General features: G+C 38.1%; 9 protein-coding genes across 9 annotated transcripts; 6 read left to right on the top strand and 3 right to left on the bottom strand. All coding sequences in view use genetic code 12, as the record gives it.

Annotated features, from left to right (window-relative positions):
• CANMA_000310 (fungal specific transcription factor domain-containing protein) lies at positions 1 to 5,469 on the top strand (the record flags this gene model as incomplete). Its single annotated transcript, XM_051815237.1, has 2 exons — positions 1 to 811; positions 2,502 to 5,469. Coding segments are annotated over 2 exons (3,779 nt in total), but the record flags the coding sequence as incomplete, so codon positions are not given.
• A 1,125-nt stretch (positions 5,470 to 6,594) lies between these two features.
• CTA4 (oleate-activated transcription factor) lies at positions 6,595 to 9,705 on the top strand (the record flags this gene model as incomplete). Its single annotated transcript, XM_051815225.1, has 2 exons — positions 6,595 to 6,613; positions 6,812 to 9,705. The coding sequence occupies 2 exons, from the start codon at positions 6,595 to 6,597 to the stop codon at positions 9,703 to 9,705; spliced, it is 2,913 nt and encodes a 970-aa protein (XP_051674068.1).
• Positions 9,706 to 9,896: 191 nt separating this feature from the next.
• CANMA_000308 (uncharacterized protein) lies at positions 9,897 to 10,607 on the bottom strand (the record flags this gene model as incomplete). The annotated part of the gene is made up of 1 exon (XM_051815214.1): positions 9,897 to 10,607. The coding sequence occupies one exon, from the start codon at positions 10,605 to 10,607 to the stop codon at positions 9,897 to 9,899; it is 711 nt and encodes a 236-aa protein (XP_051674067.1).
• A 1,400-nt stretch (positions 10,608 to 12,007) lies between these two features.
• On the top strand, positions 12,008 to 12,958 carry CCC1 (Ccc1p; the record flags this gene model as incomplete). The annotated part of the gene is made up of 1 exon (XM_051815203.1): positions 12,008 to 12,958. One exon carries the CDS (start codon positions 12,008 to 12,010, stop codon positions 12,956 to 12,958), a length of 951 nt encoding a protein of 316 aa, XP_051674066.1.
• Positions 12,959 to 13,342: 384 nt separating this feature from the next.
• CANMA_000306 (uncharacterized protein) lies at positions 13,343 to 13,888 on the top strand (the record flags this gene model as incomplete). Its single annotated transcript, XM_051815192.1, has 1 exon — positions 13,343 to 13,888. One exon carries the CDS (start codon positions 13,343 to 13,345, stop codon positions 13,886 to 13,888), a length of 546 nt encoding a protein of 181 aa, XP_051674065.1.
• A 632-nt stretch (positions 13,889 to 14,520) lies between these two features.
• On the top strand, positions 14,521 to 15,627 carry CANMA_000305 (uncharacterized protein; the record flags this gene model as incomplete). The annotated part of the gene is made up of 1 exon (XM_051815181.1): positions 14,521 to 15,627. The coding sequence occupies one exon, from the start codon at positions 14,521 to 14,523 to the stop codon at positions 15,625 to 15,627; it is 1,107 nt and encodes a 368-aa protein (XP_051674064.1).
• A 119-nt stretch (positions 15,628 to 15,746) lies between these two features.
• On the bottom strand, positions 15,747 to 16,826 carry SLP2 (Slp2p; the record flags this gene model as incomplete). The annotated part of the gene is made up of 1 exon (XM_051815171.1): positions 15,747 to 16,826. One exon carries the CDS (start codon positions 16,824 to 16,826, stop codon positions 15,747 to 15,749), a length of 1,080 nt encoding a protein of 359 aa, XP_051674063.1.
• A 287-nt stretch (positions 16,827 to 17,113) lies between these two features.
• On the top strand, positions 17,114 to 18,097 carry CANMA_000303 (exosome non-catalytic core subunit; the record flags this gene model as incomplete). Its single annotated transcript, XM_051815160.1, has 1 exon — positions 17,114 to 18,097. The coding sequence occupies one exon, from the start codon at positions 17,114 to 17,116 to the stop codon at positions 18,095 to 18,097; it is 984 nt and encodes a 327-aa protein (XP_051674062.1).
• A 104-nt stretch (positions 18,098 to 18,201) lies between these two features.
• Positions 18,202 to 19,791, bottom strand: MIT1 (mannosylinositol phosphorylceramide synthase catalytic subunit; the record flags this gene model as incomplete). The annotated part of the gene is made up of 1 exon (XM_051815149.1): positions 18,202 to 19,791. One exon carries the CDS (start codon positions 19,789 to 19,791, stop codon positions 18,202 to 18,204), a length of 1,590 nt encoding a protein of 529 aa, XP_051674061.1.
• Between the last annotated feature and the right edge of the window lie 1,090 nt (positions 19,792 to 20,881).

The raw sequence follows: 20,881 nt of genomic DNA, 5'->3' as shown, positions 1-20,881 counted from the left end.
CCAATATGGAAGCTGAATTATCTAAGTTGCCAAGAGATGAAGACCCAGAAGCTAAGTACACATTTGCGGCACCAGTGTGGAAACAGTACTTGATCGTCACTTGGAGAACAATTGTACAAAAATGGAGATTACCAGGGTACATTTATGCTAAGGTGTTTTTAGTAGTTTCATCCGCGCTTTTTAATGGCTTTTCATTCTTCAAGGCAGACAAGTCTTTACAGGGTTTACAAAACCAGATGTTTTCGGTGTTTATGTTCTTTGTCGTTTTCGCTACAATGGTTCATCAGTTACTACCTCAATACGTTGCTCAAAGAGATGTCTATGAGGTTAGAGAGGCGCCGTCGAGAACGTTCAACTGGTTCGCTTTTATCACTGCACAACTTTCTTCGGAAGTGCCCTTTCAAATTTTTGTTGGAACTATTGCCTTTTTCTGCTGGTATTATCCCGTTGGACTCTACGCCAATGCCGAACCTACAGATTCCGTTAATCAAAGGGGTGTTCTTATGTGGCTTTTCATCATTTGCTTTTACGTGTACACGAGCTTTATGGGAATATTGTGTATTTCATTTATTGAAATCGAGGACAATGCTGCAAATCTTAGTGTTATCTTGTTCACAATGTGTTTGACATTTTGTGGTGTCCTTAAAACTGGAGAAGAATTGCCACGATTTTGGATCTTTATGTATCGTGCTAACCCCATTACATACTTGGTCCAAGGTATGTTGGCTACTGGCTTGGCAAATACATCAGTTCATTGTAGTAATACTGAGTTGTTGATGATTATACCACCCGATGGAAAATCCTGCTCGGAGTATATGCAACCATACATGAGCAAAGCGGGTAGATATCTCGTACAAACAAATGGATGCCAATTCTGCAAACTAACCAGCACTAATCAATTCTTGCAATCAATTAATGCTATTTACAGTCAGAGGTGGAGAAATCTAGGACTTGTTATTGCATTTATCTTTATCAACGTGTTTTTGGCGGCATTTTTGTACTGGTTGGCCAGAGTTCCTAAAGGAGATAGAGAAAAGGAAAACAAAAAAAAGAAAAAGAGAGAGGGAAAGGAGAAGTAGTATTGCTACCACGTTTGGTATAGATTATAAATTTTTTTACTTAGACTAATAATTAATAAACAATTGGTTTTCATTGGCTTATAGAGAGTTCTTTGCGTCGTTATTGTGAATAAGAATAATGCTCGAGTAAACAACATATCGAGACACCACCGAATAATAGTCATCGCATGTATTGTGCCGTTTGCTATGTTTTGCAGTGCTACGGATGTAATTTCTTTATTCCCGTCTGATTTTGAACAGTCAAATAAGTATCAAGGCCTATTTAGGAAATTGTTCCGGAAGAAGATGACACAAAATTCCTCAAGTTAAAGTAGTACAGAATGCTATAGGCCCGAAGTTGTTAATGTTTATGGCATTACGAAAGGTTTGATGCCGTAGGACTAGATTTATGGAATGAAATAATATTGGTGTAAGGTAACTGGTCATGTCTCTGATGCTTCTAGGATATTAAATGCTGTATGGCTGGAGGGGTATGGATCAGGCGGTCATCGATAATGTAGCTGGTAGATCTGAGAAAAACGAAGAGTAGAATGAAAACAATTGTTGTTCCAAATGTTGTATTATGATTGTGTAAAGTCAGACTTCTTTGGCCTGTTGCTTCCATTTACTGTTAGGAGTGGGAGTTTCAGTCCTCAATGTGCTCCTGTTATTCGAATGGGACAATTGTCTACAGGCCCCTTTCTCAATTGTATCTTGCCGTAAAGGTTGAAAGGAATCAGTGGGATATTTCCTACTGAATACGCGCTTGTGCATTCATAGCTTTTGCTGACCGGTATAAGCTCTAAATATGCTATTTGTGAGAGTAATCTCACATGCCAAGAATACAATTTTGACACATGACTTCTCCCCCGTTTAAGCGTTTTATTACCACCAACAGAGATGCATGATTGTTTGTTGTTGCACTATTGACTCTTTAGCATTCTAATTTCTTTTTTTTTTTCTTTCGCCGTTTTTGCAAAAGCATAGATCACCTTTGTTTTGGATTTAAATATAGTCAGGTAAGTCCATGTTAGTCACACAAAAGTATGTCACATACGTTCGTCTTAGGCTCTTGAGGCTATTTGAGTGTTCCGGTTGCTTTGCCTATTGTTCAAATATTATCAAAGTGTCGCCAAGTCGTCAAAACAATAGACCTTCTCGCCTCTTATGGTAGACGCAGAATTATTTTAACAATTCTTTGTAAAAGATAGCCAAACCATACTTCTTCAAAAAAATTTTTATATCAGATGACACTTGAAAGTATATATTACCTGTCGAAGCCACTTGATAAAGTGACCTATTTATTTCAGAGAAAGCGTCCATAGCTTTTTTGTTATTATTTATTGTATGCCCTTTTTTCTATTCGCATATGTCTGATAAAGGAATACGCAAAAGAAATAAACCAACATTTGTTTGTACAAATTGCCGACGAAGGAAAATTAGATGTGATAGAAAGACACCATGTTCATCATGCGTCAAATTAAACATTGGGTATACTTGTGTCTATGACACTACATGGAAGGGCACAGTTGTAAATGATACGAATACAAATAATACCGGATCCCAAAGATTGTCAGTCACAATACAAGAATTGGAAGAAATGGAATATTTGAGAGCAAAAGTCAACGAATTGGAGAATATCCTTATTCAACGCGATAGGAACGATGAAAAGACTATTGTAGAAAATGTCAACAAGCCTTACATCCGTATTCAACCCATACCGCCTCCAGAGACATCTGTGTCTACCAATCCAGTTGTCAGTCCCCATGACACATTGAACTTCTACACTGGATATACCCCTTTGTATACAAAGAGCAATATCCGAAGGGTCAACTTTGGACCATTGTCCTGGGTCTCTTTGCTGAAACGAGACCCTGCTTTGTGTCTATCTTGGAGAGAAATCACCAATGGTGGTTCCTTCCCTTCCATCAATTTGACGCAATTGCCACTAACCCCAGAAAACATTGCAATTTTGAATACCTATATGACCACTTCAGAAGGTACTTCTGCCAATATGGACAAATTTTTTAAACGCAAGTACTTGGAAGTTGAAGGTTATGATGAAACAATGCCTTATAATTCGCTGGCAAGAATCGGTATGAAAACGCAAGACAAGGATAGCTTGAGCAATAAGAACAACGAAAGCCCCCTGAATAAACCAGCTGACTTTAGGATGTCATTCACCCTGATCAGTCTTGCTAGGACTATTTTTGAGGGAAAAATTAATCCCGAACTACAATTAATTCAAAAGATAAAGGCCATTATACCTAGTAGGAAGGTATTTTGGAATCTCATTGATTTATTTTTTGACAATGTTTACCCTTTTTTCCCATTTATCGATGAGTATTCTTTTAAAAAGGATTTGCAAAAAATATTTGGAAAAGTAGACTACGAAGACAAGCCTTTTTCCAAGGTCAATATTTGTAAAAAATTGGACTTGGCCATAGTTGCTCTTGGTTTTATTTGTTTGAGGATGACTTATTTGTCATTATACTCCAATCGTGACGCTGTTAATCGCAGGATTGTTGAATCACTGGACGTGACTACCACCAAATTCCTTTTCCAAAATCCCATCAATTCTTCAAGCATTGACGTGGCAAATTCTTGCATCCAATGTTTTCAATTTACAAGAAAGTCTAACCTCATTGTTTTCCAAGCGATTTTGTATATGAGGTTTTATAGAGAAATAGCTCCTGAAGAAAGTGATGGCATTGATGGTGGAGATTCTCAAGTTGGGACAGCTTTGATTATCCAAATGGCGTACTCGCTTGGGCTCAATCGTGAGCCTGATTTATTGGATGTTTGTAACGACGAAAAGACAAATCATTTGGGTCGTAAAATTTGGGCAGCATTAATTTCTGCTGACTTTGAGCACTGCTTGTCGATTGGGAATCCAATCAGTATTCATTCAAAGAATTACGACGTTGTTAGACCATTTTTGACAGATGGGAATAGCAATATTAGGGATGTTGACATGGAAGCAGCGGTAGTTGAGCTATTTAGCTTGATGGACCCTGAAAGAGAACTATTAAGGCGATTGCTAGGCTATGTATTGGACATGAGGGATGGGGTTGAAATGAACAAAATTACCAACGATCTCCACATTCTTGAAAAGGTAATGGATACACAATATAATGTTCTTCAGAAACATAGATTGAAAGATGAAATATTCAATTCCAGGCACACTCGGCCACGGGTGAGAAAGTTTTTATACTCTGAAAAGGCAAGAAAGTTTTTGGAAACTAAAGTGGCTATCACATCGTTTTACTATCATATATATTTGCATTACGAGAAGAAAATGGATACTGAACTTTCGTTCTTTTACTTGACAAAGATGTTGTTGATAGTTACTAATGACGTTATGCCATATGTCGAGGACATAGTGAATGGATACTTGAGCTCGGTGGGATTGTTCTTGAACCCCGTAGTCCAGCTCGGCTTGCTCAAAGCAAACCAGATTGTATTTTCTTGTTTTGCTCGCATTAATGCCATCATTCATCAAGCAGAAGCGTCGCGAAACCATGGCACTAAATTGACTGGTGATGAAAAATATCGTGATCATTTTAGCAAGTTGAAAGATTTGTCCGAGGATCTCAAGAATACAATAAAATTGGAGAGTCAATTGCTTGAAAGAATGGGGCTGCGATATTATTGTGCATGGCGAATTTCAAAGTCTCAGGTTACATTTCTCAAGGTGTTGACTGGGAATGAGTTTTATGACAAGCACTGCCAGCAATTGAAACGGATAAAGGGGTTCCAGTTTACAACCATCCAATTGGATGTATTTGCTTCTTTGGTTGGAGAGTTAAAGAGTGTATTGGTTAAAACCTTAAGTTTTGAAGATGCTGAAGACTTGACTACCCCTGAACTGGTGAAGTCAAAACAAGACGATGGACAAACTTCCCTATTCGAGCAACAACATCTCGTAGATCCAAATCAAGATCCAGATGCAGAAGCTCACCCCACTCCTTCAAGAACAGGTTTAACTCCACTTACCTATTTGACTGACGAGATGCCTTCTGGATTGGCCAACGAGAATTTCAATTACATTGATCATATGTGGTTACTGCATGCAGCAATGAAGCAAGACGGTGGCCAATCATTTGAAAATAACTTGATTTCAAACTTATTCCCCAATGAGGACCTAAGAAGTATGACAAGCAGCTCTGGTGCGGGAGCTCTTTACAACGATATTGGTGGTGCTAGCTCTACTGATTGGCCGATGGAACCTGTGGCATCGGACTCGCAGCTGCAAGAGCAACAGATGCACATGGATCTGAATTCTTCATCATCACAGCAACAGAGTCAGGGATTGATGCCACTTCCTTCACTATTTAGAAGCAATCGGGAACAAGAGCATGCTGAGCATGTGCTTGAAGATGAGTCTAAATTTTTTAACCACCCATTATAGTGATTTACTTGATGATTGTGTATTGAATGATGGCTGCAAGCAAAAGTACTAGATAGATGGAAAGAAAAATAGTGCCGAGTTACACGATCTAAAGGAACCCCGGAATTAGATCCTTATGTGAAGAATTCCTTCATCCGTCGAGGGGGGGGCAAGTTAGTCAGCATGTGAGTCTACAAGTTAGAGGAATACACTTACTTTGCAACCGAAGCAGTTATTTATATACACATTAAGTACTGAGTTTAGAGTAATGCAAGTTCACAATGACATGTGAATTCCCCTTTGCATAAAATCTCATTGCCAAAAGTATGTTTTAAACTTTGTAGACATACTCTTTCGTTTAAATGTGATTACACCTTTGTGAACCCTTGAGACAATACTGTACGGCAATGATTAAATGAGTACGTGCGTCAAGTATGCATAACTTCTGGTAAGCTTTGTAAGTTTCCAGCCGACCTGATATCTAAACTTTTTATGATAGTTAATCGAAACTGTGCCTCCCGGGACCCACCGGTATGACGTAATAAAGAATGCCTCCCAAAGTGAACATTCGTGGTGCAAACATGAGAAGTAAATCTACCTACCCTTTTGTTATAGGAGCTTTGTCATGGCATACTTACCCAACTGAACGACTAAAACGGGTGGTATTTAAACAGTTGGCGTTAGAAGTTTCCAACAAGGAAGGAGGGGCACATGCTGCTTCTGCGAAGTATTTGCACCAAGCCGTGTGCAAAAGTTTGCAACTTATAGCCGAGAATACTATCGGACTTAAGAATTCTTTTATAACCGATTCCCCAAATTAACTTTTGCTTTGTCTTCTCTTTTTTTTTTTTGTTCTGGATTTGAATCTAATTCCAGAAATAAATCCGGCATAGTCACACAAACACTTACATGGTCATATATGCACATAAAAAAGGCTCCTAACCGCTGTGTATAGGGCCTTCCCTTTCTATCACAATTCAAGCGAACAATTTACAGTGACCTACCCTTGCAGCAACTATAACACAGCTTGATTTCGACGTTGGATAAGTAAAGATCAAATGCTATATAAACAGCCTACATTACTTCACATTTGAGAATAAGAGCGTCATACACGAGAGTCTTCCAAATAATTCACTGAATCACGCCATGCCAGAAAACGGGGTACGTAAGAGAAATAAACCAACATTTGTGTGCACGAACTGCAAACGCAAGAAGATCAAGTGTGACAGAAAGACCCCATGTTCATCCTGCGTCAAATTGAATATTGGATATATGTGTGTTTACGACAATAGATGGACAGGAACGAGCAAGGAAAACAACAGGCACAAACTGCTGTCTCGCGGTTCATTGCCTACTCCCTTAGACCTGACAGAGGTGAATAATTTGAGAGCAAGAATTTCAGAGTTAGAAAACATTATTGTACAATACAATATGAAGAACGTTGATTCCGAAGAAGCTAAGGCCGAAATCGAAACCGAAGTCGAAACCGAAGTCGAAACACTGCCTGATACTGCCCACTTGAAGAGCCTGGACACGAGCTGCACGCGGGCACAACCTATACATCCTCCAGAGACTTCTGTGTCACCCAATCCAATAGTAAATCCTGAGGAGAAATTAAATTTTTACACAGGATATACGCCTATTCATATTAAAGGCAATATTCGAAGAGTCAACTTTGGGCCATTGTCATGGATTGCGTTGCTCAAACGGGACCCAGCATTATCTTTAGCTTGGAAGGATCTAAGCACCAAGGGATACTTCAGTTCTGTTAATTTGAGACAAATGCCACTAACGCCTGAGAACATTGTAATTTTGAATACGAATATGAGCACCTCCGAAGGTATGTCGCCTAATATGGATAAGTTCTTTCGGCGCAAATTTTTGGAAATTGAAGGCTACGATGAGACAATGCCCTACCACTCTCTAGCTCGAGTTGGAGCCAACAATGGTCAGAGCCGTGGCGATGCTCAAAAAGATATTGCAAACGCTTCAAATAAACACCAGGATTACAAAATGTCATTTACACTGATCAGTCTTGCCAGAACGGTATTTGAGGGGAAAATTAATCCAGAGCTACAATTAATTGAAAAGATAAAAACAATGTTGCCTTCGCGGAAGGTCTTTTGGAGTTTAATTGATTTGTTCTTCCACAATGTATACCCATTTTATCCATTCATTGACGAAGATGCCTTCAAGAAAGACTTGCAAAAGATTGTGGGTAAGGTAGACTACGAAGACAAGCCATTCTCCAAAGTCAATATTAGCAAGAAATTAGACTTGGCGATAATTGCGCTTTGCTTTATTTGTTTGAGGATGACTTATTTGTCACTATACTCGAACAGGGATTCCACCAATAGAAGCATTGTTGAATCAGAGGAAATGACATTGACAAAATTCCTCTTCCAAAATCCTATCAACTCATCCTGTGTTGATGTGGCCAATTCTTGTATCCATTGCTTCCATTTCACGAGAAAATCGAACCTTACTGTTTTCCAGGCAATTTTATTCATGAGATTTTATAGAAACATTGCTCCAGAAGAAGGTGACGGAATTGATGGTGGGGATTCACAAGTTGGTACAGCGTTGCTTGTTCAGATGGCCAATTCCTTAGGTCTCAATCGTGAACCCGACTTGTTGGATGTTTGTAACGATGAAAAGACAAATCACTTGGGCCGCAAAATTTGGTCGGCATTGCTTGCGGCTGATTTCATCCACTGTTTATCCGTTGGAAACCCGACTAGCATTCACCCGCAACATTATGATGTTTCAAAACCATTTTTGACATCCAAAAATAGCAATATACAAGACACCGAAATGGAATCGGTAATTACTGAAACTTTCGGAGTGGTAGATTCAGATAGAGATTTAGTGAGACACTTGCTCAGCTATGTCTTGGATATAAGAAGTGGGGTTGAAATGAATAAACTTACTCACAAGTTACACGTTACAGAGCAAGTATGGCAATCCCGGTTCAATGTAATGCAAAATCAACAGTTGAAGGATGAGATCGATAATTCGAAGCATACCAGACCAGATATAAGAAAGTTCATGTACATAAAAATTGCAAAGAAGTTTTTGATATTGAAGGTTTCCATAACTTCATTCTACTACCATATATATTTGCACTACGAGAAAATGAAAGACACGGAACTTTCATTCTTTTATTTGGTTAAAATGTTTTTGATCATTACGAACGACATCATGCCATATATTGAGGATATAATCACTGGCTACCTAAGTTCGGTTGGATTATTTTTGAACCCCATTCTTCAGCTTGGATTGCTCAAGTCAAATGAAGTTGTTTTTTCGTGCTTGGTTCGTGTTAATTTTGCAATTCACCAATTGCAAAAGTCTGAAAATCATGCTGCTAAATTGAAAGAACACCAGCAGTATCGTGATCATTTCAATATAATGAAAGACATGTCTAGAAATATTATTCAAACAAGTAAGTTGATTACCCTGTTGCTTGAAAGATTGGGACTGCGGTATTACTGTGCTTGGAGAATTTCAAAGTCACAGCTCACACTTTGCAACACGTTAACAGGAACAGAGTTCTACGAAAAACATGGTCAGAAATTGAAACGTATTAAAGGGTTTCAGTTTACCGCTGCACAATTGGAAAGATTCAACTTGTTAATCGGACAGTTGCAAGAGGCAGTGAAGAAAACATCGACATTTGAAGACGGCCAGAATACATCAACTCCGGACGTAGTCAATACCAATTTGGCTGATATACAGAAATCGTTAGGTGGAGCAAAGCGCGTAGTTTTCGAAGAGACTCCTGAATCGCATGTTAATGGATTAGACAGAGCAAGTTTGTTGAGCACCCCCAACTTTGTAAACGATGAAACATTTGCTGAGTTGACGAACATGAATATCAATTATATTGACCACATGTGGCTACAACATGCAGCAATGAGGAACGATGCTAGCCAGTTCTTAGAGAACAACTTGATTTCAAATTGGCCCAACAATGAAGAATTTCAAAGCCTGTCAATTAGTTCTGCTGGAAAGACGCAGAATGGGCTTAACAATAATAGCGGTGCTGACGGAGGTAATCTAACGGGGATTCCATCAACCCGAAGTAGTCAGCAACAAAGCCAGTCCATAGGTGGTCATAATCTACAGTCCCAGCCATATCCACAAGGTAATGGGCTAGTTCCACTTCCATCTTTATTTGATAGCATGCAAGAGCAAGAGTGCATTGATTACATGCTTGACGCTGGAGGAAAGTACACTTACGATTCGTTTTTTTAAGATAGATATGCATGAATGAGTCTTTTTTGTATATTGGCACAGACATATGGGTAATACACACTTAATTGCCGGATAGATGCACGTAGATAATTTATGGCACTCTTCTCCCCCCCCGTGATAAAGATGTACAACTGATTTCACATGCAACCACTTTCTTTTCGAAGACTCTGACCTGATACGATTCCAGACGATCATTTCTTTGCATATGAGAATACAATATCATCACCAAATTTTTCTTTCATGTCCTTTTCATCAACTGATTGCAAACATTCCATTGCCATTTCTTCATTCTCAAATTCAATAAACGACAAATGGCGTACACCAACAAATCGTGCCATTTCAAACCCGGTATAACTATGGAAATACTCATCAATTTTATCCTTGGTGACCGGTACGGTTGAACTGATATTTTGTAAAAGTAGTCTACGGTTCGGGGGCAAGGCTTTCCAACTTTCAATATCAATCTGAATTTGTTCCCTCGTTTTGCCTTTATCAACAGCCGTCTTATTCTGCTTGGTTTTAGACTTGGCTTTCGTTTGCGATTGTTTCTTCTTGATCTTGTATTCATCTTGTCGTACTTTTCTGACTTGTTTCAACTCTTCTTTATCTAGTAGTGCATCGCTATTCTGCTCGGCAAACGTGGCATTAATTCGCTTGCTGAACACCTCTTTGTTATTCAAATTTTCGATTGCTTTAGAAGCATCATAAATAGTGTGAAAGGTGATGAATGCTTGACCCTTGAGCTTGAGGGTTTTAGCGAGGGAGATGTTTGTTGGTTTGCACTGCTGAAGTAGAAGCCCTAGCTCTGACTTGACCTTGTTGATTGACACCTTGTCATTTATATTGTTGATGTATATCGTTTGTTTAGGCTCGGCTGACATTTTGGTTGTAATTGGGCTCATCCTTGATTATGTCTCAGATGTTCAACCATTTGTTTTCTAAAATGACAGTGACGCAAAATTTTACTTTCGCGACATCTTGGATTCCCCGACAAGGTTTAACTTTGGTTGCAAAAAGACTTTACTTTGTGAGGAGGATTCTTTTAGATGGCATGTAGTAGGTCTAATGAGAATAAATTTAGCCTTAGGGTGTTCAGCAGTCAAACACGTGTTTCTATTTACATAAACATTAGTGGTGATTGAACTTGTGCTTCAAAATTTTTAGCGCATTTACTGCAAACTTTTCAGAAAAGTAGTGTAATCAATTAAGTCCACATAACAGTAATTAAGCCACACATTTTCTCAACAAGGAGAAACTGAACAGAGCTTCTCCTAGTTAAACATCATTTCTTTTTCAAGACGGAAGGACATTTGAAGATGCGGTTTTGCTTTTCCGAGTTTCGGTTAACCCTATCCGAAACCTTTAATGCTCGGTTAGCGCGTCTGAATTCTGTGAATCAACCACCATGTTGTTGCAAATGTATGCCTATGCATTGTGTGTAAGCAGGTACTGCCTGTAGTATATTATATTTGTGTAAATTGGCGTAAATTATAAAATACCGTTTTGTTATGCGGCTTAATTTCAGCCAATAAACAACGTTTAATTTGTAAGCAGAGAGGCATTTTAAGTTTAATTTCTTTTTTTTTTATTTTAGTTCACATTCAAATTGCGTTTATTACGTAATCGGAACTTTTCTTAACATAGATGGATGCAAAAGAAGTTGGCGACGGTTACAATAGAAGGAAGTCTGGAACCACGGGGTGGGTAACTAAACACCGTTGAAGTAAGCCAGAACGTTCTTTGCAAGTTTGAACTTGACTTGGCTGATCTACAGCGGTATTGTCCACTACAACCGTATGTAAAGAGTCCTCATTGACAAAAGAGGAAATTCGTCACTGGATGGTAAGTTTGTGTCAAAGCTTCAGCTTGAAGATATTAGTAATACCTTCTCAGCTCAGATTCAAGCACACATATTTTACCAGCCATTGTATTGTCTACAAGTTACGGCAGTTTTTTTATTTTTGACTCCCTTCTTTTTGTGATGACGACGAAACTCCACTCTATTATTTTATTTTATTATTTTTCTTTTCAGTCAGAGACGCATATGCAAAAAAATAAATATGGAAATCAAAAATACAAAAGGAACAATACTCCGTTATAAAAAAACACCCCAAAAAAAAAGAGGAACATCTTCAAACTATTTCTTTTCAGTTTACTTTCTTCTCTTCATCATCATCATCATCATCATCATCATCTTTTCAAACCTTTTTCCTTTTAAATATCCACAGTCTACTACGAGAGCGTGCTATATATATAATCCAAAACAAACAATCCACCACTGCATACAAATTACGCCAGAACAATGTCTTTAGTCGCTTTGAAAAACGGTGTTGCCAATGTATTAAGCAAAAAAAACTCATCAGAAGAGGAGTTGGAAAGAGCAAACAGACTCTTGGACAATAATAGCTTGCCATACGGCTCAACAGATCAAAACAGCGACGGCAATGACAGAGCTGCCCAAATAGCAAGAGAAGAAGCAGTCATACACGCAGCAGCATCAATAGCATCCTCGTCAGCAAATAAAGAAGAGGAAGATGAAAACACTAGTTTTTTGACTAGTTTCTTTAACAGATTTGACCCTAGAGTCATGTCAGATATAATAATTGGTTTGAGTGATGGTTTAACGGTGCCGTTTGCTTTAACTGCCGGTTTGTCTTCTTTGGGAGACTCAAAATTGGTCATCACCGGTGGTATGGCTGAATTGGTGTCAGGGGCCATATCTATGGGTTTGGGTGGTTTCTTGGCTGCCAAATCGGAAAATGAATATTATCATTCTCAAGTTAAAAAGGAAAAATTGAGTTTCTTTAAAAAACCCGAAACTGTTAATCAAGATGCTGCAGAGATTATGTTTGAATTGGGTGCTAGCGAACAAACCATTATAAGCTTCTTGAAAGATTTGGATTCTAAACCTAAAAACTTGATTGATTTTATAATCCGATTTGGCAGGGGCTTGGAGGAACCAGCTGAAGGAAGAGAGTTCACATCAGCAGTAACAATAGGATCAGCATACTTTCTTGGTGGATTTGTGCCACTTTTACCTTATTTCTTCACCAATGTCGTCAAGACTGGTTTGTTAATTTCGGTAATTGTGATGTTGATAACTTTGTTTATATTTGGTTACATCAAAACCTCCATATCGTTGGGTGACGATTGTGGTACCCACAAAAAGGTCGCTGAGGGGTTCCAAATGGTTGCTGTTGGTTCAGTTGCTGCTGGTGCTGCTTGGGGACTTGTATACCTTATAGATAATTAAATCATAGCTTAATACGAGAACAAGCTGGTAATGTTATAGAGCGAGTCTTTTTGAGTATTGTCGTAAGTTGGTTTTCTCTGGGAGCCATTTGGGTTGGACACACAATACGCTGTGGGGAGTAGTGTTACACTAGCCACTCCTGGTATAGACTGTGCATCTCTTCCTTTGACAGTGGTCAGTAATATGAATGGTAGCTCCTCTAGAGGAGCTACCAATATCAAAGAATTAAACCAATGAATGTGAGAGAAAATCTGCTTAACAAAAAAAAAAATCAGGAAAACGACTCTGAAAAAAGTGCCTACAAACAGGACAGAAGATATCAAGTGGCTACAATCAGATACAAGTCCTTATATATATATATATAACCCCTTTGCATAACCAATCATGTTGAGAATAAGTAATAGAATAACGCCAAGAGCCCTCACATTTGTGCGTTACAACTACACATCAACTACACCTCCAACCACTCAAAAATCAACCCCAACCAAGACTTCAACATCATCACCTGAAGAAGAAGAATCATCAACTTCATTGGCTAGACCCGAATCGTCGCAATTAAACTTGAAGGACTTGCAAAACAATGTATATGCCAAGCCTGCACCTAATAGAGACACCACCTGGACCAGATCGCAACAAGCAAGAATAGATGTGATAAGTAAATATCCTTTCCGTTTCACGCAAAAGGATTTAGCTGATCAGCCAAGACCTTATGCTGCTATTGAATTAATTGCTAAGGAGCCTATTAAATATTTGAAACCAGAAGAAGGAAATATTGCCGTTTGCGATGGAAATAGAGGTAGCACTTTACAAGGACATCCTAAAATTTTCATCAACTTGGATAAACCTCAAGCTAGTACTTGTGGCTATTGTGGATTGAGATATGCCAAGGAGGAGTTTAGAGAAGAAATTGAAGCTAAAGGAGAGTTTTGAGTTGAGCTGGAGAGGTTATTTAGTCGTTTAATAAACATTATAAATCCTTTTGAATTTTGGGGAGCTAGATAATGCAGGTTTGTGCTTGCGTGAGATGCAATACTACCGGTTTGTCTAGCTTATATGTGTGTCTTATTTTCTGTCTTTGGTTACTTGAGCCATTCAACTTCTGTGTCACCACTCACTCTCCAAGTACCAATACACTACCAGCAAATTATCCTTTCAAAGGGAGAATAAAACGTCAGCTCTACTTAAATCTGAAACGATGTGCAAAAGGAGAGCTGCCCTGGCAATACCTTAAAGGTGTTTCATCCAACTTGTTTTGTCATGTTATTCAGCTCACAGGGATTGAACTTACAATTAGCAAAGTAACATGCAATCTCAGAGAGGAAGTTGACTTTCACTTTATGAGGATGCTCCTTCCCACCAGCATAGGTTTAGAAGTGTATTCGATGTTGACAGGAACAGTTGCAAAAAAAATAGTTTAGCTGGAACCATAAGGCAGCGCCTACAAAAACAACGCGTCTTTTTTTTGGCTCTGTTTCGGTGAATCAAGAACAAAGTTCAAAGGAAACATCGCCTTTTTCCATATTAGAGCCCACTATACATACATCAAAGACACAACTCACATCATGCAAGTAGACAAAGATAGTAAAGTCATAATCCTCCCTCGGTCAACTTCCACTTCATCTCTTAGAGAATATAAGATAGTAAATCTACCCATCACATCAGCATCATCATCAGCAGGTGCTACAAAATCTTATCTTATCCAGGACTCCAAAATATACGAACTAAATGTAATCAAAGGTGAAAACTCCAATATCAAATTGAAATCAGGAGATGCTGTAAAGTCCTTCATCTTTGAGCCGGTATCAAGAGAAACCGATGCTACAGATGCTACCACTGAGTCAAGTAGTGATGATGGAAATGTCACCAATGGCGCTGTGTTGCAATCGTGTCATACACTAATTGCATCCCCTTACAACTTCACTTACTTGTTAATTGCCATATTTGAAAAACATGGTGATAAATTTAGTCGATTTCATACCTTGGATGATATTAGAGATACTTTACTGAGCTTGGAGTCTGGTCAGGATTGGGTTTATGATGTACCTCGTAAAGTGTTTTTGAAAAGTTTGGCCAATGTTTGTAAATCTATAATTGAAAGTTGTGGTGGCGGAGGAGGAGAAGAAGAAGAGGACAAGATAAGTGAACAAGATTCAGACGATCGATTTTACAAATATTCGTCTACAAGGAGTACCGAATGGGTTAATTCAAAGATTGTTGCATTACATCAATGGATTCTACACCTGGATGGTGATAACCGACCACCAACAAATAGTTTAATGACCAAGATTAAGAAGGAACTACACGATCCAACGGTTACCAATGACCCATCAGCCAATCAAGACCAGCAACAGCAACAACATGAATTGATTAACGAAATGGCATTAATCTATGCAATTGACTACATATGCGACTCGTATATCGCCAACCTCAAACCAAAAATCATTTCGCAGTACAATTACAACTTCACGAAAGTCGATGGTTACTTAACCAGTTTGAAACAAAAGCAAAAGGATTTAGAAGCGATTGAAGCAAATATGAATGAGGTGATCACTACGACTGCAAATAGCAATAAATCGGCTTCAGCAGCAAAAAAGAATGGTAAAAAGAAGCCAGTCAAGAAAGTAGCTGTTGGAAAAGGAGCTCTTGATGGGTTTTTCAAAAAAGCATAACTGAATCGTACTCTTTCTCTCTTTATATACACATACACATTTAGATACTTATCAGCAAGAAGGAAGACTTTCGAACTATAGACACTTTTTATAACTCCGTTTCTTTTATTTTTTTGTTTCTACTTTACCTCCTTGTTCAAGTTTTTATAAATTGACAACCCTTGCGCCATAAAGCTAGAAATGTCCCCCACATTCGAAGGTATAACCACCGTATTTGATTCCTTGGCCAACTTACCAAACTGTTTGATGTACTCTTGAGCAACTTGCAAATTGACTGCTGATTCACCACCTGGTGTTTCTTTAATAGCTTGTGCAATCTTTTTTATACCTAGAGCAGTAGCATCAGCTTTCAACTTAATTTGTTCAGCTTCACCAATGGCCAAGTTAATTTGTTCTTGTTTATTGGCTTCTGATTGAAGAATAATACTTTGTTTTTCACCTTCACTTATATTAATCTTGCTTTGTCTGTTACCTTCCGATTCCAAAATTTCTGCTCGCTTACTACGCTCGGCACTAACTTGACGATGCATGGCTTCAATCACATTCTGGGGTGGATGGATATCTCTAATTTCATAACGTAAACATTCAACTCCCCAATTCATAGCTGCTTCATTAATGACTTTGTTGATGTTGGTGTTTAATTGCTGACGTTCTTTCAAGACGGCGTCCAATGTCAAGTTACCAATCTCCGATCTCATTGTCGTTTGTGCTAATTGACTAATGGCAAATTGGAAATCCTCAACGCCATAGCTGGCCTTGTATGGATCAACAACTTTCACGTAAAGTACCCCGTCTAACTCCAACGATACATTATCCGACGTGATAGCACTCTGGGTGGGGATTTCAATAGCTGATTCTTTTAATGATTGAACATAGGTGATTCTGTCCAATAATGGAATCAAAATGGCCAATCCTGGTGGTAATATACGATGAAATTTACCCATTCGTTCAACAATCCATGCTTGTTGCTGAGGAACAAATTTAATCACCGTGTTTGCTGGTAATGATTTGTTTTGGAAGAAATTGAGCGAGGCAGAAGTAGCTGATGGCGTAGGAGCCATCAATTGTGACACGGAGCTGAATCCTCGAAGAATGGTTGGTAGTTGTGGTGCGATTGAAGTTTGTTTAGTAATGGCATTTCGTGATTTTGGTAATATCAGACCCACTTGAGACCGCAATAAGGAGGATCTAGCTAGCATATTTGAGGTTACAGATATTCTAATGAAGAGGATTGTATTGGAGGCAAGGTTAATGTAGTGGAAAAAAACTTAAAATTAGAAGAAAAATTGGCCACTCAAATATTATTATTGTCGTGAAATATATAGACATGACACGACATTGAAGATACACTTTGCTTCTTCTCCTTCTTGTTCTCCTTTTTTTTTTCACTCCGTCATCGCTATAAAGGACCAACAAAGCCAATTCCATCAGCAAAAGTATATACACACACATTTCACAGACATATACAAACACAGCATCTAGTCCAATGTCACGTACGTCAGAGATAACCACCAACCAACGGAACTTCCTCCATCATGCATTGAAAAACCAATTACGATTGAACTCACCCACCAATAGATCCTTTTTTTCACATCGCCCCATATCCATCCGCTTATCACTGGAGGAATACGGATATGTCGAAGTGAGCTGGGGCCAGACCAAACTAAGCGTACGAGTCTCAGCCCAAATCGTCAAACCATATGCTGATCGCCCCTTTGAAGGCATCTTCACCATCAATAGTGAGATTTCACCCCAAGCCAGTTTGAAATTCGACACGACACGCGCCCAGCAACAAGATGAAATTTTGGTGTCGCGGATATTGGAAAAGGCGATACGTCGATCCAATGCTGTTGATTTGGAAAGTTTGTGTATTGTGGCGGGAGATAAAGTTTGGGAACTTGTTGTTGATTTGAATTTTTGGAATTATGATGGGAATTTAATTGATGTTGGATGTTTTGCTACGATGTTGGCTCTTTTACATTTTCGTAAACCTGATATTTCGATAAATGGTGATGCCATTGTTGTTCATGATGAAAGTGAGCGACAACCGGTTAGTCTAAGTGTTTTGCATATACCTATATGTCTAACATTTTCATTTTACAATTTGTCATCGCAAGAAATGAACATCAAGGGGGGAGGAGCATCAGCAGGAGGAAGAGATGATTCGGGTGTATATCATGAAGGAGATGAGAATGAAGATGAAATATGTTTATTTGACGCTGATGCATTGGAGGAAAGTTTAAGACAGGGGAGTTTAACCATAACATTGAACAAGAATCGAGAGATTATACAATTGAGTAAAAATGGTGGTGTTCCCATTGACGCTCAACAATTGTTGAATTTGTGTTTTGAGTCAGTGAAAATTGTCGATGAGTTGACCGAGTTGATCAAGGTTGAAATTAAACAACATGAAGAAATGAGATATAAGAAGGAAAATTTCAAGTTGTTGGAATCAAGTGCAAATAGATAAGAAAAAATGATTATAGATTAATTCATATTGTAAGACATGTGTCTTTGTTGCTTACCTCTTTACACTCGTCTTTGATTGTTATGTTTCGTTATGCTTTTAAATATTTATACAATATCATCATTATATTTCGTACCAACTTCACCAGCGTCATTAAATAAACCACCTCTTTTACTTGATTTAGTTAGTTTTCCATTATTTGTATAATCGTTAGAATCATCAGTGTCAACATCGGCTTCTGCGTCAGTATTCAAATCGGAATATGCTTGTAAATACTCAGCATCCGTTTCCAATTCATTAACAAATGTTGAATCATTACCCAGATCATCATCATTTTCACCTTCATTATTAAACTCACTCTTATCGGAGGAACTGATCTTCTTTAAAGTTTCGGTGACCTCTAATTTGTCTTTACATGATGTTGTCCTTGTTGTAACTGATGAAGGTGTTCTGTTGTTGTTTCTGCTGTTGACACCTTTCGGTACTTGAACTGGGTCATTGGTGATTACAATTGTTGTTGGATCATCGACCAATTTCTCAAGTATACCAATTTCAATTGGTATGTTGGAATCTTTTCTAGCACGACGTTTTATACTCGAGTTTTTGATAAAGTTTTTCAAACTGATGCCCTTTTGTGGTTTAACTTCACTCAATTGCGATTCTTCATCATCGTTACCAATAGGCGAGGTTGAAGATAAAAAACTGTAACCCTTGAAATGAGAACCAACAAACTTGTCCAAATTGAAAAAACGTAAAGCGCCAGTTATTAATGCAAAGATAAAATTTCCCACTTTAGTAGTGCATTTCTTAAAGAAATTGGAAATGATGAATGAATAGAAAAGATATTCAACTGCCAAAATTGCAAAGGCGATACAGAAACCACCAATGACTGCCAATATCAAATGGTTGGCTAAACTTTTAATGAAATTAGCATCACTTAAATGCCATGATGAACCAGGGGCAATGGCAAAGAATGAGTTTTGGTAACCTTTGTAGTTTTCTGGCATCAAAATCCTTACCTTACCTGCTTCCGGTATACCCCAACGTTTGTACTGCTTCCAAATAACTGACAAAAATAGTGGCCCTGTTGAAATCATAATAGTAATGTATGGGACTAACCAACTACGTTGGTATTTGCTTAATGATTCCATCGCCTTGAGGAAGAATGGGTGATTGGGTACACTACCCATGACATCATTGGAAATACCCGTCGGTATCGTTTTCCTAACAAATGCTGGCACTGTCAACAATGGATCCAAACGACGTTCACATCCGTCATCCAAATCAATGTAGATACCACCATAGTGATATAAGGCAAAGTACCGTATGGCATCAGCACGTTGGATATTATAAGGATAATTGTCCCACGTTTCTAAAAACCAAGGAAATTCCTCACTAATAAACTCTCGAGCCATTTCATCTGTCCACAAGATATATTGATAATCTTCGTGTAAATCGATGCATGCTTGTTGGCCTGGTTTCCAAATCTCGGGTATGTTTTCTGATTTATAGGTTTGGTGAATGATTTTCGGTATTAATGCAGGTTTATCTAATTTTTGTGAATTCAATTCGTAGTCAATCAACGCATCAGCAAAAGTGTCATCATGTAATAGCGTAATTAAATCAAATGATAGATATAGGAGGTATATTACAAGAATGAAATGTGCGTAAATGATGTATTTCAACTCTTTTCTCATGATGGAAGGGGGGCAATGGGGATTGTTAGCTTATAGTAGCAAAATGACCGGTTTAATTTAATATATGCAAAAAGAAAATAAATGACTTGATTGTGACTAGGCAGTAATAAGCAGATGAAGTAGTAGCTTAGTGTAGACCTAGTTGTAGGAGATAAAATTGGGATAGTGATTGTTTAAGGAAAAGAAAAAAATGTAACTGTTGTTGTTGTTGTGGCGGTGGTTACAGTTGGAATGATTTTCAATTCTCGTAATTGTGCAATGTATTATATCTTAATTTATTTTTTCTTTCTTTCTTTCCTTCTGCTCTTGCTTGTACTTGTGCTTGTGCTCGTTTATGCAGATTCCCTAGACTAAGATCTTGTGTGTAGTGTGTTAGATATAGTGTAAGCTGGATGTATTATGGAAGTAACAGTTGAGAATCGTAGTGGCTCTCTTCTATGACAATAAAGACTAGTGATGACCGCAAATGACTTTAGTTTCTGGTGGCTGAGTTACTTTGCGTGAAGATGCTTTATTTTTCTTTCCCTTTTTTCTTTTGCTGTCCGTGTTTACTTTGTAGCTTTTGATAGTGGTAAGGCACAAATTAGTAGATCTTGTCTAAATGTCAATTATACTACAACACTGGTTGATGGTTAGATGTATGCTAGCTCAGACAAAATTGGCAGCAAATGAATTGAAAATAAAAGATAGAAAAAATTAGCTTGGAGAAAGGGGTTGGAAAAAATGTTGCCAAATTGTATTTGCCCTGGGGTTTGGATCGACTTGCTTTCTTCTTATCCCAAAGGTGTGTGTATAAATGAAGTAGTTAAACTATGTATTTGCAGACTGAGAGCGGCTGTAGGGTTGTTAGTTGATGGCTGAAGCTCCCAAACGTTGTTGTTGTTGTTGTAATAGTGATGGTTGCCGTCTGTTGGTTATTTGGTCCGTCTGCCCTTTAATTTGGCTGTCAAATATTTTAAAAAATTGTTTAAACAATATATGTAAGAATATATATAAAAATTGTAATTGTTGATGAAAATCATTGAAGTTAAATATTCACCACCACAACAATAAGTAAACAAAAGAACTGCTTACACGCACAGGCAATGAT

This window comes from Candida margitis (assembly GCF_024628925.1).
Source record: "Candida margitis strain CBS 14175 chromosome Unknown scaffold96, whole genome shotgun sequence".
Lineage (NCBI taxonomy): Eukaryota > Fungi > Ascomycota > Pichiomycetes > Serinales > Debaryomycetaceae > Lodderomyces > Lodderomyces margitis.
Note: the sequence above shows the minus strand (reverse complement) of the source record. Positions and strands in the feature narration are given on the sequence as shown.